Source organism: Podarcis erhardii (assembly GCF_964252035.2).
Source record: "Podarcis erhardii genome assembly, chromosome: 12".
Taxonomy (NCBI): Eukaryota; Metazoa; Chordata; class Lepidosauria; order Squamata; family Lacertidae; genus Podarcis; species Podarcis erhardii.
The window spans coordinates 8,963,491-8,979,298 of record NC_138513.1 but is presented as its reverse complement, the minus strand read 5'-3'; the positions used below and the strand labels follow the sequence as shown (position 1 = coordinate 8,979,298).

Sequence of the window (15,808 nt, the reverse complement as noted above, 5' to 3'; positions counted from 1 at the left end):
GCCCGTTCGTCCGAGGACCACAGGGGCGGCTTACGACATAAAAGCACACAAATAACATAAAAAGTAACATAAAAAGCTTACAACATAAAAGCACGCATAGTAACAAAATAAAAACAATACCACGCCCTGCCTGGAACACACAACATTTAAAAGTCCATAGATTGAATTGGCGAAAGGTGAGGGAGAAGGGGAAGGCGCCTAAATATGTGTAATGGAGGCACCAGGCTAGCTTCCCTGGAGAGGGAATTCCACAAGGGAGCCATTGCAGAAAAGGCCCCGTTCGTTGGTTGATGGCTTCCCAGATCCTCATGGAGGGGCCACATTTTGGAAAGGCTCCTTTTTTAAAAAATAAAAAATTGCAGTCATGGTGCTTACCTACTGCTTCAGTAGCAGAAACTTTTAAGGAGCACATTTTAGGCTGCAGGCCCCATGTGAGCACATAATATTAAGTACAGTAAAGACGATTGGGAGCGCGAGGCACCTATAGGATTGTGCTGTTAAGGTTGTGAGCCCTTTTTGTCCTAGGTGTGGGTGGATAGCCAAAGCTGGCACAACTGGCAAGGAGGAGAGTGGGAAACCTGGCCTAGCCTTGTGAATCTCTCTCTCTCTCTGTCTATAGATAGTATAAAAAAGCAAAGGAATGTATGTTAGCACATAGGAAAAACACAAATCAGTAAAAAAAACCAAAAACCACCTTAATTATGACCAGCAAAAATGTCACAATCAATCTATTGTGGTCTGTGGATTCAAAAGTTTGCTCCATGTTTTGCAAAATGTTGATTAAAAAGGGTGTTGACTAACTGCTTTATTTAGAAATAAACAATATAGGACTGACTTTGACAACAGTCTTTTGGGTAACATCCGTACTGTGCATTTTAAACATACGGCTCCCCCAGCCCAAGAATCCTGCAAAATGTAGTTTGCTAAAGATGCTTGAGGGGTAAACTACAGTTCCCAGGATTATTTGGGAGAAGCCATGTGCTTTAAATGTATGTTGCAGATAATGGAGTTGTCAACTCCCCCCCTTGTGTATTTAGTGGCTGGCACAGAAGCACGTGATTTCGTTGTAGGAAAATGGATTTCATTCTGTAGCATCTTACAACCAACATGTTTTTGTATAAGGTTTTGTGACACACCTCAGTCATGTTTTTTCCTAGGCAATGCAGGTTGGAGTGGGGTTCCACCTCCCAACAATGCCCCTTGAATATGATATGTTTCCAAAGAAGTATGGGAGGGGGCATTGCACATGTCACAGAAGAAGAAAAAGTGTTTTTAAAATAAGAGGAAAGAAGGGAAGGAGGCTTCCGTTTTGTTGTGTGTAACTTTTCATCCTTGACATTTTAATGATTTTTTCCACCCCACTTAAGACTGTGGGTCTTTATATCTCCACTTCCTAAGGCCCTCACAAATTTGCCAAAAAGGTTCATACTAGAACTTTCACCACCATGCTAGTTTGCAGTGACTAGGGAGAAAAATGCATCATGCATTTTTACTAAAGTAATACAAATATCCACTATGGTCTATGGACACACTCAAATGTAACTTCAAACTATGGTTTGCTGTTATGAGAACATGCCTTGGATTTTCTCCTTTGCCTCCCTCCTCTGGGATGAGAAGCCAAAGTCTTGTCACAATGCATTATTGTAATATATGAATGCAGCCTATGTGTACACACATCAAAGATTAATTTATACACATAAAACCAAAAAACCTTCAAAATGAAACATCAGTACAGACTCTCAGGAGCAGATTATGAAAATAAAACAACTGGTCTGGATGCAAAGTAGAACTGTGCTTCCAATTTATATTTCTTACAAAATAACAACATTTCCATGAATTGAAAAATCATATTACAAGTCATTAATTTATTTCAGTGATGCGGAAAAGCATATGTGCTTTCTGACATGCAGCTGAGAAAACGATGTGGGGAAAATGGGAAACGTATATATTTACATATTAACTATATTTAATCTTGAGAAGGGCAGGAAAAAAGAGGATCAACTCCAGATTTTAGAAAGTGCAGGGGGGTCGGAATCATTTGTTTCAATAAAGAATTAACAAAGCAGTATATGTCAATCATTCTTATTAATACTGAATTCCAGTTCATGAAAATAAGACATTTCTAGAAATAGTATCACTATCACCACTTTATAAAAATGCATTTCATAGTTATATCTACACCTGAACAAAATTAGCAGGGCATTTAGAGAACCACTGTGGGCTAGTTTACATGGTCTAGGGATCACAGACTAACAAAGACATAATAAGAACCCTTCAACCTGATCAAACCAAAGGTGCAGCTAGTCAATCATTCTTTTTCTAACAGGAGCCAAATCCGCATTATTGTTCTGCTGCTTTTTCATTATTATATTATAGTAAAGGCACGAGAACTTATGAACCATTGCGGGGCTAAAAGATTTTCTACACAATGAACCTTCAAAATGCATTTTCAAATAAGTCTGAACACTGAGTAGTCCAAAATAGGTTTTAAGCAATCATTCCTAAAGAAGCACATCAAAGGTATTTGGTAAAATATTAGAAAGTGTTCACAGTTAACTCCCCCATTGCAGGGCCAGCTGAATCCAATAAGCCGAGACCATTGTTTGATTGCCTGAACTCTGTCCAGTGGTTTAACTTTTGTTTCTTGCCAGCAAACCACAGTCTCCTGTTGTGCTTTGTTGTTGGCTGACAAACCTTGGCTTGCTTTAACTATGGTGTCATATTTGAACCCATGGAAGGGTACAAGGCAAGAGCAGCTGGAAAATGAACCAAGCTTTGGAGAAACAAGCCATGTTTGTTTGACCATCTGTGGGAAAAGTCTTGTTTTTTTAAAACAAATCATGGGTTAGCATTATACATCGTGGAGGCTGATAGAGGCAGGAGAATTTCAGAGTCTCCAGACTAAGATCTGAGGTTGGTAGATATTGTGTCCTGCTGTTTCCTGGGCTACAGCCTTCATTTCTCTCATTCCACAGAAGTGAGTTGAGTGAAAGTCCCTTTTATTTAGAACAGAGAAGTTAGGATGAATTCAAAACCCCCTGAGAAGACCAAAGTTGCTCTTTGGATACAAATTCAAATATGTGCATGTGTGGACAACTCTGATCTAATTCAAAAGGTGCGGGGAGTGGGTTAACAACTAAAGAATACCCAAATGTGAACAAGCCCTTTGGCCCAGGAGATGGGGGCAAAAGAATATTTTAGCCAAACGTTTAAAATAGCTTGAGCTGCCCCACCCCTATATATGAGCAGTTTTTCCTTTTTCACTCAGGGTAACACTTGTGTAAGATGGGCTGTACATGGCTACTGCCACAGGTATTGAAATCCGATCACAGTTGCACATGTGACCAGAAGGAACATGCGGCTGCTTCTGTGTAGGGTATTCTGTGCATAGCAAGACTTGGCTTCCTTCCTCAATGAGATGCTCTCACTGTGAAACATACAATCCAAGTCTTCTTGCAGCTTCAGAGATCTTGTGAGTTTTCTTCTGAGGGAAAGGGTAATAGGGTAGCTTACTAGATGTCGGTGCCAATTTTGAGACTGAAATTTGAGCGTGTGTCCAAGCTGGTGAAGTAACTGAGGTCAAATGTGAATAAGAACTGTCTGTCGTTTCAGCAGGGCTCAAATTTTCCTGTTCGCTGAGTATTCCAGCAGATTGTTCACTTCCTTTTAATAATTCTTCGCTTGTCATCACTCTCTCCTTATGAGACAGTATTTCACTGTCAGCGCTAACCTGTTCATTGCTTTTTTGGACAGCACCCAAGGGAACTTCCTGGTGTTCTCCATGTGCAAGACGGTGAATCTCTAGATGTATCCGCCAAGGTGAACTGTCTTGTATATTTTCACTGCAGGGCAATTCAAGGCTAACCTCTTTGACAGGAGCACACTCTTTAAATGCTTTTGCTTTCCTCATTTTCTTGTTAATTAAAACAGTGCTGACCATCGATTCCCCTGGAACTGTCTCATTCTCACCTGTGAAGAAAATATATGTTTGCATATTACAAGTGGCAAAGTAGTATAAGCTTGATGGGATTGTTCACATTTGGGGCAGAAAGGAGCAAGGTAGCAAGGTAGAAAGGAGCAAGAGACTCCCCCTCACTCCAGATCAGCAACCACAAAAATCTGTTGTTGCAATCTGATAAACGATCTTAACACATCCCAGAAAGATTGGCTGCCTTACCATAATCTAATCACAAATGAATCACGTGTAGAAAATAAATGCAAGATTGGGCAAGTTAGGTCCCGCTAGCTAGTTTTCTCTTTAGGTCAGATGTGAAGAACCTCCTGCTTGTGTGGGCCAATGCTGGCCTGCAAAGCCATTTCCCCAAACCACATCTGCCTCTCATTCAGCCAGAGTCACTGGGTGATGTCGGCCAATGGCTGGGGTGGAATTCACTTCTGTGTTGCTGTGCCCATCAGTTCCCCATGGGGAACTGGTGTGCCATTGAAGCAGCAGGATTTGACTCTTACTCATCAACTGGTAAGTAGAAAACTAGAGCCCTCATCAATAGACATAGGAGCCAACACCTAGGGATCGAGGTTCTTCCCCCCACCATTTTAGTCCCTCTCATTGATGGACATTGCCATTCAAATAGAGCTGCTGCATGCTCCTTTACCAGCCTGTTTCCTGCAAGAAGGTAAAGGTAACGGACCCCTGACAGTTAAGTCCAGTTGCGAACGACTCTGGGGTTGCGGCGGTCATCTCGCTTTACTGGCTGAGGTAGCCGACGTTTGTCTGCAGACAGTTTTTCTGAGTCATGTGGTGAAACCAGAGCAGTGCACGGAAATGCCGTTTACCTTCCCGCTGGAGTGGTACCTATTTATCTACTTGCACTTTGACGTGCTTTCGAACTGCTAGGTTGGCAGGAGCTGGGACCAAACAACGGGAGCTCACTCTGTCATGGGGATTCGATCCACCAACCTTCCGATCGGCAAGCCCAAGGCTCAGTGGTTTATACCACAGTGCCACACGTGTCATTTCCTGCAAGGAACCTCCTGGTAAAACAAATCCCACTCACATGAGTCAACTTTGATGTGATCGTGCCATCAGAAACCCTCACCTCAAAGGTGGCCTATGGTATAAGGGGGTAGATAGATATCTGGCCTGCTGGACTGCTGAACCCATGGGTCCATGACCTCATCTAGGTCAAACAATATGTATTCATATTTCCTCCTAGAACTCTTAAGTAGTGAATGGAAACAAGGTGACTTATCAAGGATACCATAGAAAATTTGTGTAGTGGCAAGGAGTACATTCCAGAAAATCCGTGCCATTTTAATTGGACAAACAACATTTTTATTTTTTTTTTGCAAAACACTTAACTACAGTAAGTTTTATAGAAGGATTCACCAACTTTGGGGGTCCAGTGTGCATGCCACAAACTGGCTGCCACGGCGACATGACATAACACAAAATGGCTGCCACATCTAGAAGGAGAGACTTCTCCTCTCTTCTGAACAGATGGGAGGACAGATGTTCAATCCTGGTATCTTACATCATACATCATACATCAATCCTGGTAGTTACATACGCTTCAGGTTACATACGCTTCAGGTTACAGACTCTGATAACCCAGAAATAGTACCTCGGGTTAAGAACTTTGCTTCAGGTTGAGAACAGAAATTGTGCTCCAGCGGTGTGGCAGCAGCAGGAGGCCCCATTAGCTAAAGTGGTGCTTCAGGTTAAGATCAGTTTCAGGTTAAGAACAGACCTCCAGAATGAATTAAGTACTTAACCCGAGGTACCACTGTACATTTATTGAGGTCTTTCACAGCCACCATAGGAGGCATCAGATTGCTGCCTCCTGTTTATAGTGATCTTATGTTATGACTAATTTTGCCACTTTCGCATCTTGGTGGACAGGGAAGAGCAGGAAAGGTGCACATACACAAAAACCATTTACCTTGAAATTTTTATTATTGCTAAATTCTCAAGTAAAACATTGTTCCCACATGAAAATGCCTCAGATCAATTATTCTGTTTGTGCTTCTTTTTATTTTTTTTAAAAAACCCTTTTCACAATCTTTTGCCAACATAAATCTGAACATTTTGGTAAGCCTATCTTATTTTCTGGGACCAATTCCAAAGTGAGTGAACGCATCATCCCATTGGAAGGTGGCGAACTGCCACAGCGTACAATAACCACATTGTACCCAAGTAGGCTATTGTTACACTTTCAAAAATGTGAGTGGAGCACCATCTTCTCAGTGCAACAAAATGTTTGGTTTTGGTTTTTTTGCAAGGTGCTCCCCTTTGCCTTTGATGAGAATCCTGATCAAAATACAGATTTTCTGACCTTTTTTCCTGATAGGGACATGTTGGGGAATAGGAAGAAGCTGGAAAAGTAAATTACCTGCTTTTAAAAAAAGAAAGAGGGAGAAGATGAATGGGCACACTGATTTAATGTGTCTTATGCTCTTCATTGAGGGATTGATATACCTGCGAATAAAGAGGAATTCCCAAATTTTGTCATTCGTGAGGGCTCTTCCACACACTAGCCGTTTTTTTCTGCAACTGACAGATAGGTTCATTCAGGCCTTCCTAGATAATCCAGATGATTACGATGCAAAACCATGCATTCCAGTGTTTCCTGTTATCCTCCTGTTAAAAACTTACTTTGCTACTTTTCTGATGCAACTGCAACGACAACCTGGCAAGACACTATAGATAGCTGAGTGGTCTGCAAGTCAGTTGGTAATGTGGCTGGTGAAGACCTACCTTTCTGTGTTGCCATCATTGCCATTCCTGTACCCATTAAGTTCTTTCAGAAAGGCTAAAATCTCACAGATTAGCTTCTCATCATTTCCTATTCCCTGCCAAGCAACTGGTTTTCACCTGCATGTTTACATTATACTGTAGAAGGACCTGCAAAGAGAAGTTCTCTCCTTTGGCTAAGGAATTGTCCAACATTATATTCTAGGAGGCCTGAACAAATTGGTTAGGAAGGTTCACGGTGACATTATTTGATAACCAGTAATCCAGAGCAACATGTTTTCTCCTAGTTACATATTACCACCTAGGACCTGGCAAAGCTACGTGTACTGTTTTCACATGATTGCCTTTCACAGTAACATTCAGTAAAATTTCAAGGTGAATCTTAGCAGGCTGCTAGGTTCTTAAAGTAATTATATGCTCCCTACGCATGTTTACTCAGAAGTTCCTGTTGCATTAAGAGGACTAACTCTCAAAAATATGCACTGGATTGCAACCTAAAATGGTTACATACTGTTGTATTGTGTAGATAGGAATGGATAACATTTATGTAGATGCTATCCGATATAATTAACATTTTGTTCTAAGAAACATCATGCAAGCAAACTAAATTTTTATTAAATTTGTTAGTCACTTTATCTTGCCCAAGACAACCCCTAGTGACTTTGTACTGGATCAAGCACTGTTGGTCGAAAATAAGTTTAATCCCATTTTCCATGTTTCTTTGGAGGTAAGCCTGAAAAGAGTTTACCCTCAAGTTGTGTTTCAAATTATCCTTACAAAACTTTTTTCCACATCAGCATCTTTTTTTGGCCATTATTTTACCTGATTCAGTTAATTTAACAAAACATAAGAAATTACTTACATTGCTTTTCTCACTTTCTGGGACTAACACAACAATTCTCTATACAAAACAGCTCTAATCCAGAGAAGTTAGTCACTCCTGCTGTATCAGTGAGATTATCTCTTATGTTCAGTACTAGAGACATATCAGAGTAACAACTGCCTTCTATAGTTTAAAGAAACTGGGGGAACAGCCATTGGTGTTTCTTTCTCCCAATAACTCTTGGTACAACCTGAAATGTATTTTGCTCTTAATACCGACTAATTTACTTACCAGTTTCAGAGTGGGGCTCTTCATCATGTTCAGCTTCCCCCCACCTTGCCCCTTTTCCTCTTTTGTCGTTTTTTTGCTAAACATCCTACCTGAACAAGAGTTCTGGAGAGCATAAAAGTTTGCTATTTTCTAGCATTTTAGCTGATTCTAGTAAAGATAATACCCAGGTGTGGCTTTCTTTGTGGACTGAAGCTGAAATTTGTACTATGACAAGACCCACATTTAATAAGTATATCACAGAGCACATTTATCTAAAAGATATTCTTCCCCCCCACAAACATGAAAGAAGTGTTAATGTTTGGCTTTGCTAACTATTATGACTGTGCATAACAATGTGAAAACAATTCCCATAGGGAGTAGATGAATAAGGCTGTAAACTAGGCAAGCTTACCAGGAAGCAAGTCTCATTTAACAATGTGGGGCTTGCTTCTGAGTAAACATGCATAGGACTGGGCTGTCCATCTGTTACAGCAAACACAGTAAGAGTCTTATGGCACCTTAAAGATTAGCAGACTGTACAGCGTATGCCACAATACATATGTTAATCTGTAAGATACCTCGGATCTATTTCTTATGAAGACATTGTACTTAACTTTTCAAATGTGAGCATAAGCTTAGTGCAATTGTAAAAATCAATGAACATTTTCAAGGCTTTTTGTGGACCCCTGATTTTTAAAGTTTTAGCCAAGTCTAAAACTTACCTGTTTTAAACACAATAATGTGTGTCTGCAGTTTTTGCTTCTGTTTTAGACAGTCGTATTGCTCTTCAAGCATGCTTACGTCCATCTTGGTTGGCTGCCCGGAACAGTCTGAGGCTCGTTGCTTTGATAGATGAGTCACTAAGAAAATACCACCCATATATTTATAAGCCTTCACCATCTGTTCCCATAAGAAAGACAAAATCAGGCAAAAGCAGAGCATTTCCTTCATTGTGCTTGCCAAAAGGCAAAGGGTGTTGGTAACATCTGAAATAGTCACTCACGAGCCAGGCAATGGCTTTCTTGCATTGCTTGGATTCCCTTCAGTACCTGGTGCAGAGCTGCTGATTTCAATCAACTGAAATATCAACTTTGCTTCAAATACATCCAGTGTGTCCTGAACCTCCGAAAGCAAAGTTAATGACAGGAACTGTTCAGCTGGAACCGGTGTTGACTTAAGTCCAAACATATGAAGCCTTGCCAAAACCCACAGTGAAATACAAAACCTCATTTAATACAGCCAAATGCACACAAAAGGCTAAAAGATGCTGGTTGATGTAGCAATTTTAATTTTAAAGCGACACAGTTATATGTTGGCAACATGTCACTTTCGCTGTGATTATATATAATTTTCCCATATTTATTTTATAAGATTTGATTATTATTGTGGTAAACTCTGTGCTAACTATTTTGCTGCTGCTCCCCCCCCCAACTATTATTATTTTATTCATCTCCTATTCCTAGATATTAAGATAAAAAAATGTAAAGGACATAGAGTTGCATAGAATTGGAAATTGTAATACGCAGCTTCTCGATTGTCCACAAATACTGTACATTTCTGTTGTGGGGTATTGATTTCTGATTTGTACCAATTTCACCCTATCAATATTCCATAGAATGATGCATCTATCTGTTTTCTACTCTCATCTGTTTTCTTCTGAAAACAGTTGTTGAGTATGGCTATGGAATGAAGTCTTTAGATGAAACTCCCCTGTAATTATATCCCCTTTAGCAAAGATTTGTTGTTGTTGGGTTTTTTTTAAATGTTCCACAGGAAAAATAATTGTTCCACATTAGGTGCATGAATCAAATCCACTGTTATTGTTATGTACTGAACAATAGGATCCAAAAGGCAGCAGTCTGATTGGGTACCTGCCACAGTCACCAGGGTCACTGGCCCTGTGTCGTACGAGGTGCTAACAGATGGGGGGCAATGCTGGCGCCGCCACTGCGACCAGATACGGCGACGATTCCCGGGAGAAAACCAGGAGGAGGAGGACAGGTCAAGGGAGTCCCAAGGGAACAGTGGGGCAGTGAGGCCCATAGAGCAGCAGGGGCAAGCAGGAGAGGCAGAATCAGTAAATACAGAGAGGACCTGTGAGGCCGAAAGGACACCAGAACCAGAACTACGACTGAGCGAGCAGGTTGCACCAGACCAAACAGCCCCATCACAGCCAGCATCCTTGGAACACGAGCCAGAACCTGAACCCCGGACCAGGGAACACCCCAGGCCGCAACGCACACGTAGGCCGCTGGCGTACCTTGAGGACTATGAATGCGACCTCCCAGGCAGGACTGGAACTTAGAGGGGAGGGGTGTTATGTACTGAACAATAGGATCCAAAAGGCAGCAGTCTGATTGGTCCTAGAACAATAGGATTCAGAATGCAGCAGTCTGATTGGTCCTAGGTTGAAAGCAGTTAATAAAAAAGTCCTCCAGGGGAAAGTAATACCAAAGGAGATAGGAGGGTTGGGGCATAGCCAGGCTGCTAGAGGATACCTACCTGAGGCCACTGGAGGACTATTGGGCCCTTTTCACTTTTTGTAGAATGCAGCAAAAATCAGAAGTCTAATCTGAGTAGTATCTCACAAGCTGATTTTGATGAACTGTAAAGAGTCTCCACCTGCGTTATTCAGTAAGTGCACACTTTTAACACTTGGGAGGGTGCCGGTACTGCCTATCCTTGAGTGCTCCCAGAAAAAAAGCACTGTGTAGAATTATGTAATTCCAAGTGGTTGTTTTGACCTTAAGCCTGACATTTCATTTTTGGATCTTGGCGACATAAATAGTATATTCACAGTTTAACAAATACATTTTATTCTTTAACGCTACTTAACTTCAGTGTAGATCACTGTGAGGACTGTGCAAAACATGGAACAGTCCAGGGGAGATTCTGCCAAATAGTCCTTCTGAATGTACAGAGTGGCTGCAATAAAATAATTCAAATGAAGAAGGAACATTTCTGGATAGTCCTTAAAGTGGAACACTTTCCCCATCCCAAACTGTTTCTTTGAACAATACAGCAGCTGGTCCTGCTCATTCCCTCTCCAAGGTGCCCCTGTCCACTAAAGACTATTTGTATTGTAGAAGGCAAAACCAGCAGAAACTTTGATATCCCTGTGTGCCTTTACTGAATGTGAACCTCTGTGAAGGTGCATGGGAGTCAGCAATATGCACTCCTGTTCTGAAATGTGTGAACAGTACAAAAGAGAGATGTACCTTCTGGATAACCTCCATAGGGGTAATACCTGCTTTTGTTAATATTAATATTATTTTGGACTGTGACTGTGTACAGATATCTTTAAAACACATTTGAAGCACATTTCCGCCCTCAAAGGTTCTGGGCAATGTAGCTCACCACTTAACTGAGTTACAATTCCTAGCATTGCTTAACAAACTACAGTGCCCATAATTATTATTTTTTTTGGGGGGGGGGAATGTATATGCAGCCTGTGTGTCATTGTTACCCAGCCCTGACTATGCTATCTTTAGGAACAGGAAAGCAAAGGATGGCACATTTAAACAGGGCACAGCCATGGCTTCCCCAAGACATTTTGCTGCCTGAGGCAAATCTCCCCTCATTCCACTTACAGAAACCAAGCAGTATGCCAGCTGAATCTTATTTCATCACCAGTGATTGGATAATATCCTCCACTCTGCCTAATAGTAGGGTTGGCTCTGAGTTCAGCATAGGTGGTCAACTTTTGTCTATAAAATTAAAATAATTTATTAGGTGTTAATTCAGGTATTTAAGTAAAAAAGTACTGAATATGAAACTGCTGTTCTGTATTATGGCCCATTGAAGAGCAAAGCAAAAAGGCCTGGCTTTTTATTGGGCTTTTTATTCTAATCAATGTCAACATTAATTTTCAAGCAGAGTTTGATAACGCTCACGTGCAAAATGAAAAGACCTACTTACCGGTAATCTACTGTTACTCTATTGCTAGCTTTAGGTATGTTCACAGTAGAAAACTGCTGAGTTATTTTCTTTAAGACGGAGGACACTGCGGTCAAACTTTGGGGGTGTTATCTTTCTGCCTGCCCTGCAAGACTTAGTGCAATACTTCTACAGCAAAACAATAGCAGGCTTCACACATCCATTGTTGGGTACCTTTTCACTATGCTACTCTCAGTCTGGCCCAGCTGCTCAGTGTTAGGAGGAAAAGCTGTTCTTGTTTATTTTCTGCATGCTATGCATGCATACTGCCATTTGGCTTGAGCCTCGGGTTCAAAGAGTGGCTCAGATTTAGATGCTTGTTAATTTGGGGCCATTCAATAAGTTTTGCAACTTGTTTTTATGTGCATCAAACCAAAACATGACCCACACTCTCTCCTTAGATCTGCAGGTATTTGGTAAAATACTTTTTTACCAAATACCAAATAACCTTTTTTCATATTAGAGTTAAAAACTTTCACCAATATTAATAGAAGTGATGCTACAAGATTAGACCATAACCAATGTGCTCATAGACCAGCTGATTATAGAAACAAACAACTCAATTTTCTTTTGTGGGGGGCACCTTTTTCTCTTTCCATGCATTTGTCTTTTTTTTTTAAATGGCTAAGAGGGTCTCAAAACCTGGCTTAGGCCTGTTGGTAACTGACCAGGAAAGAGATCTTGAGTTTGTGGGGGAATATCTCAATTAATATGTTGACGCAGTAGGAGGCAACTGTGAAGTCCTTGCTAGAGATAATTAGGAAAGGGACTGAAAAGGCCACAATAAATGTGATAATGTGGACCCCTGGAAATCCTTGAGTGCATTTCTAATAGAGAAGTTATGGTAACCTGTTGCTTTGTGAAACTGATGATTTTGCAAGTAGCTGCCCCCAGTTGGGGCAGAAATACAGCCAATATGTGAATCACAAATATAAAGCTGAAAGCTAGAACATAAATTACTACATGGTGCAAATGGCTACATGTAACACAGGTTTCCAACATGCATAATAACACAATGTAACAAAACACGGTGGGGAATCAACACTGAATCAGCAAAATTGCCAGTGCTTATTGCGCATGTGTATTAAACATGAAATAAGGTAATGATGTATGATTGGTGAAAATTGAAATGCTTTGTTTGAAACTTTATAAATACCACTGCCTGAACCACCGGGCATGGTTGCAGTTTTGCAGAACGATCCGACTGTAACCTATTGCTTTGCAATAAACAATGTTGGGCTCCTAACTCCTCACATTTCTGAGTTTTTATTGGCTTAAACTCAGGAGATAAGCTATTTTTGGCTTACAACAAAACTGCCAGTTCTGTATAATGGTGTTGTGAAAATCTTTGGTGTGACCATACTTTGAACACTGTTCGAGTAAGAAAATCTTACTCTTTCAATGTAATGTGATTTATTCTACTGTACATTAAAAAAATTAAAGTTGGTTCATTTAATTCTTTTTTTTAACAAATAAGTCTTAAATTCTTTTGAAATGACTAGCTTGGTTTCCATCTGCCCTTTTAAACACAAATTGTTATTTTTTTAGTAAAAAAATCCTTGTCGTCGTTAGCCGTTATGAGTGAGGCATGGCAGCATATTGATATATTGAAACTGAGGCCAAAGTTTTGCTGGTTACACAACAACCAAGATCCATTATTTTTGAGGATGGAAATCCCTTCTTTTGAATCTGAATTCCAGCAGCCAAGCCATTGCCAGCCACCAGCCCCCTTTTTGGGGTCAGCCTCTTGTGACGATATGCTAGGCTTTTGTTTTTAACCTTGCGTTTTCCCCTTTCCTTTCCTTTCCAAACTAACTGTTTTACTGTTAATCTGAACGAGACCATAGTGTTTAATCTCATTTCCCGGTCTTGGCTGGGGAGGGCGAGGTATATTATTATTATTATTATTATTATTATTATTATTATTATTATTATTATTATTATTATTATTATTATTATTTCCTCTTAAGTGCCCTGACCGACACCATTTATTTGCTGTGTGATTTGTATATTAAGAAGTGTGGGGATTGAAGTGCCGAGAAACCTGAGGAAAACAGCCGCCGAGAAGAGGCCGCTCTCCCACCGGGCAACGAGGCCACCAAAACGCCGCTTCGACCCCCGGGCCTGGGCGAGCGAGAGGCGGATCCTCCTTCACCGCCCCCGAAGGGGCCACAGGGCGGCCGGGTTAATAACTACCAGGGCCCGGCGCTTGGGCACAGGAGAGAGGCCGGGCGAGCCGTTTCTGTGAGGCGGCGCTGAGGCAAAAAAGCGGGCGCCGGGCCTGCTTCCCGCCAAGCGAAGACGACGGCGAGGCCCACTCGCCTCAGGCCGCCATGGCTGCTCCTGCCGAGCCCAGCTACTTGGGATGGGACTTCAGCACCCAGCAGGTACCCGTGGCAAATAAAAAATAAAAATAAATAAAAATGGACGCGGCGGAGGAGGCGGAGCCGGAGGCTGGGGCCGCGGAGAAAGCAGAGCCTCCCTCTCCGCCCTCCCTCGCTTCGCGTTCCTGAGTCGCCTCAGGGACGGCGGCGCGGGAAAAGTTTCCTCTCGTCCCCTCTCCAGCCCCACCTCGGGGGCCTGGTTCGAGTCAGGAGGGGGGCGGGGGAGGGGGGAAAAGGAAGCAGGCGCTCTGCACATGCTCTGAGGAAATCTCCTGTCGTCATCGCAGGACTCGGGCACAGAGGAAGCCCCCGGGAGCCTCTCTGATGGGATGGGCAGAGGCGATGGTTCGTTCCCCGCCTCTAGGTCAGTGTTTCGCAAACGGGGGTCTCCAGTGGCTTTTGGACTACAACTCCCATCATGCCTAGCTGGCAGGACCAGCGGTCAGGAATGATGGGAATTGTAGTCCGAAAGCAGATGGAGGTCCAAGTTTGGGAAACCCTGGTATAGAGCCAAGCAGGCAGCACTATTAGTATTAGTATTAGTATTAGTATTAGTATTAGTATTAGTATTAGTATTAGTATTAGTATTAGTATTATGTCACTTTGTTTTGCCCTAGGCAGCCTAGAGCGTCTTACAACCATAGCTGTCAACGTTTCCCTTTTTAAAAGGGAAATTCCCTTATTCCGAATAGGATTCCTCGCAAGAAAAGGGAAAAGTTGAGAGCTATGTTTACAACCAAACCAGCATGTGAGGATGACTGGTTTTATATGGTGAACCACCCTGTGATCCTTGGATGAAGGCATGGAATAATAATAATGACTGAAGATTTTAAGTGTTGGCGAGTGTTAAGATTTGCCAGCATGCAACCGCCCCTCTGCAAGTATGCACAACAACATCAAATAAAGTCATGTTTGCTTTAAATTCTGGATCTGAGGGACTTTTCACACATTACATAGAGGCAAGGCTGAGTGTACCCTTGAAGCAGGAAGTTACAGCCAGCCCAGGCACAGAGATTTTTGCAAACGTGTGCTTGATACATTCATGCTTTGCACGTTCTCTTGCTGAAGTGCTGGGAATCGGGTGGGGAGAGCGTTGTTGCACTCAGGTGCTGCTTTTGGACTTCCCATTGCAGCAACAGGTTGGCCACTGTGAGAACAGGATGGGCGTAGCCAGGATTTTTTTGGGGGGTAGGTTTTTTTTTGGGGGGGGGGGCAGAACTTCAGATTTGTACTGATTTTGAATTGATGGATTGGGGGGGGGGGCAGGTGCCCCCATCCCCGGCTATGCCCATGGACTTTGGCCTAATCTAGCAGCCAGACTCTTAGAATATTCTTAAATGAATAGGAGCTATTCTTAAATGAATAGGAGTTTTCCTTAGGAAAACTTGCCAATGGATTTCACCTTTTGCCTTTTTGCAGCTGAGCTGTGGAAGATAGGTCTTTCTAGAACTGTTGAGTTTCAAATTCACAATGCTTCCCCCCCTTCCTTCTCCCTTGGTTTTTATGATGTGGCACTACATCTCACAGTTCTGATAAAATCCTTTGGCAAACTGGAGAAATTCAGCCCCTTAGCGCAGGCTTCAGCAATTGTACCTGGAATAAAAGTCTACTTGCACTTCCTGAGGTCCAGCATATTTGAATGAGAAATCAAAGGTTAACCTACGAAGTTTAGTTAGTCATTAC

General features: G+C 41.9%; 2 protein-coding genes across 15 annotated transcripts in view; one reads left to right on the top strand and one right to left on the bottom strand.

The window, feature by feature from the left end:
* Window positions 1–3,312: 3,312 nt before the first annotated feature.
* Window positions 3,313–14,480, bottom strand: LOC309326038 (uncharacterized protein C9orf152). Of its 8 annotated transcripts, none has more exons than XM_081834564.1 (5): window positions 14,380–14,480; window positions 11,396–11,512; window positions 10,632–10,730; window positions 8,528–8,696; window positions 3,313–3,969 (listed from the first exon to the last, which is right to left on the bottom strand). In XM_081834564.1, the coding sequence occupies exons 4-5, from the start codon at window positions 8,682–8,684 to the stop codon at window positions 3,425–3,427; spliced, it is 702 nt and encodes a 233-aa protein (XP_081690690.1). In that variant the 5' UTR covers window positions 8,685–8,696; window positions 10,632–10,730; window positions 11,396–11,512; window positions 14,380–14,480; the 3' UTR covers window positions 3,313–3,424. The 8 variants fall into 8 exon arrangements, with proteins under 8 accessions (XP_081690690.1, XP_081690687.1, XP_081690689.1 ...); XM_081834561.1 differs by having other exon boundaries at window positions 14,313–14,423; XM_081834563.1 differs by lacking the exon at window positions 14,380–14,480 and adding an exon at window positions 13,938–14,055.
* The window catches only part of XYLB (xylulokinase), a 122,858-nt gene continuing 121,047 nt past the window's right edge, over window positions 13,998–15,808 (top strand). For all 7 annotated transcript variants that reach the window (XM_081834408.1, XM_081834404.1, XM_081834407.1 and 4 more), the window contains exon 1: window positions 13,998–14,128. In XM_081834408.1, coding sequence (XP_081690534.1) covers window positions 14,075–14,128 — 54 coding nt within the window. In that variant the 5' untranslated portion in view covers window positions 13,998–14,074. The remainder of the gene's footprint in view (window positions 14,129–15,808) is intronic.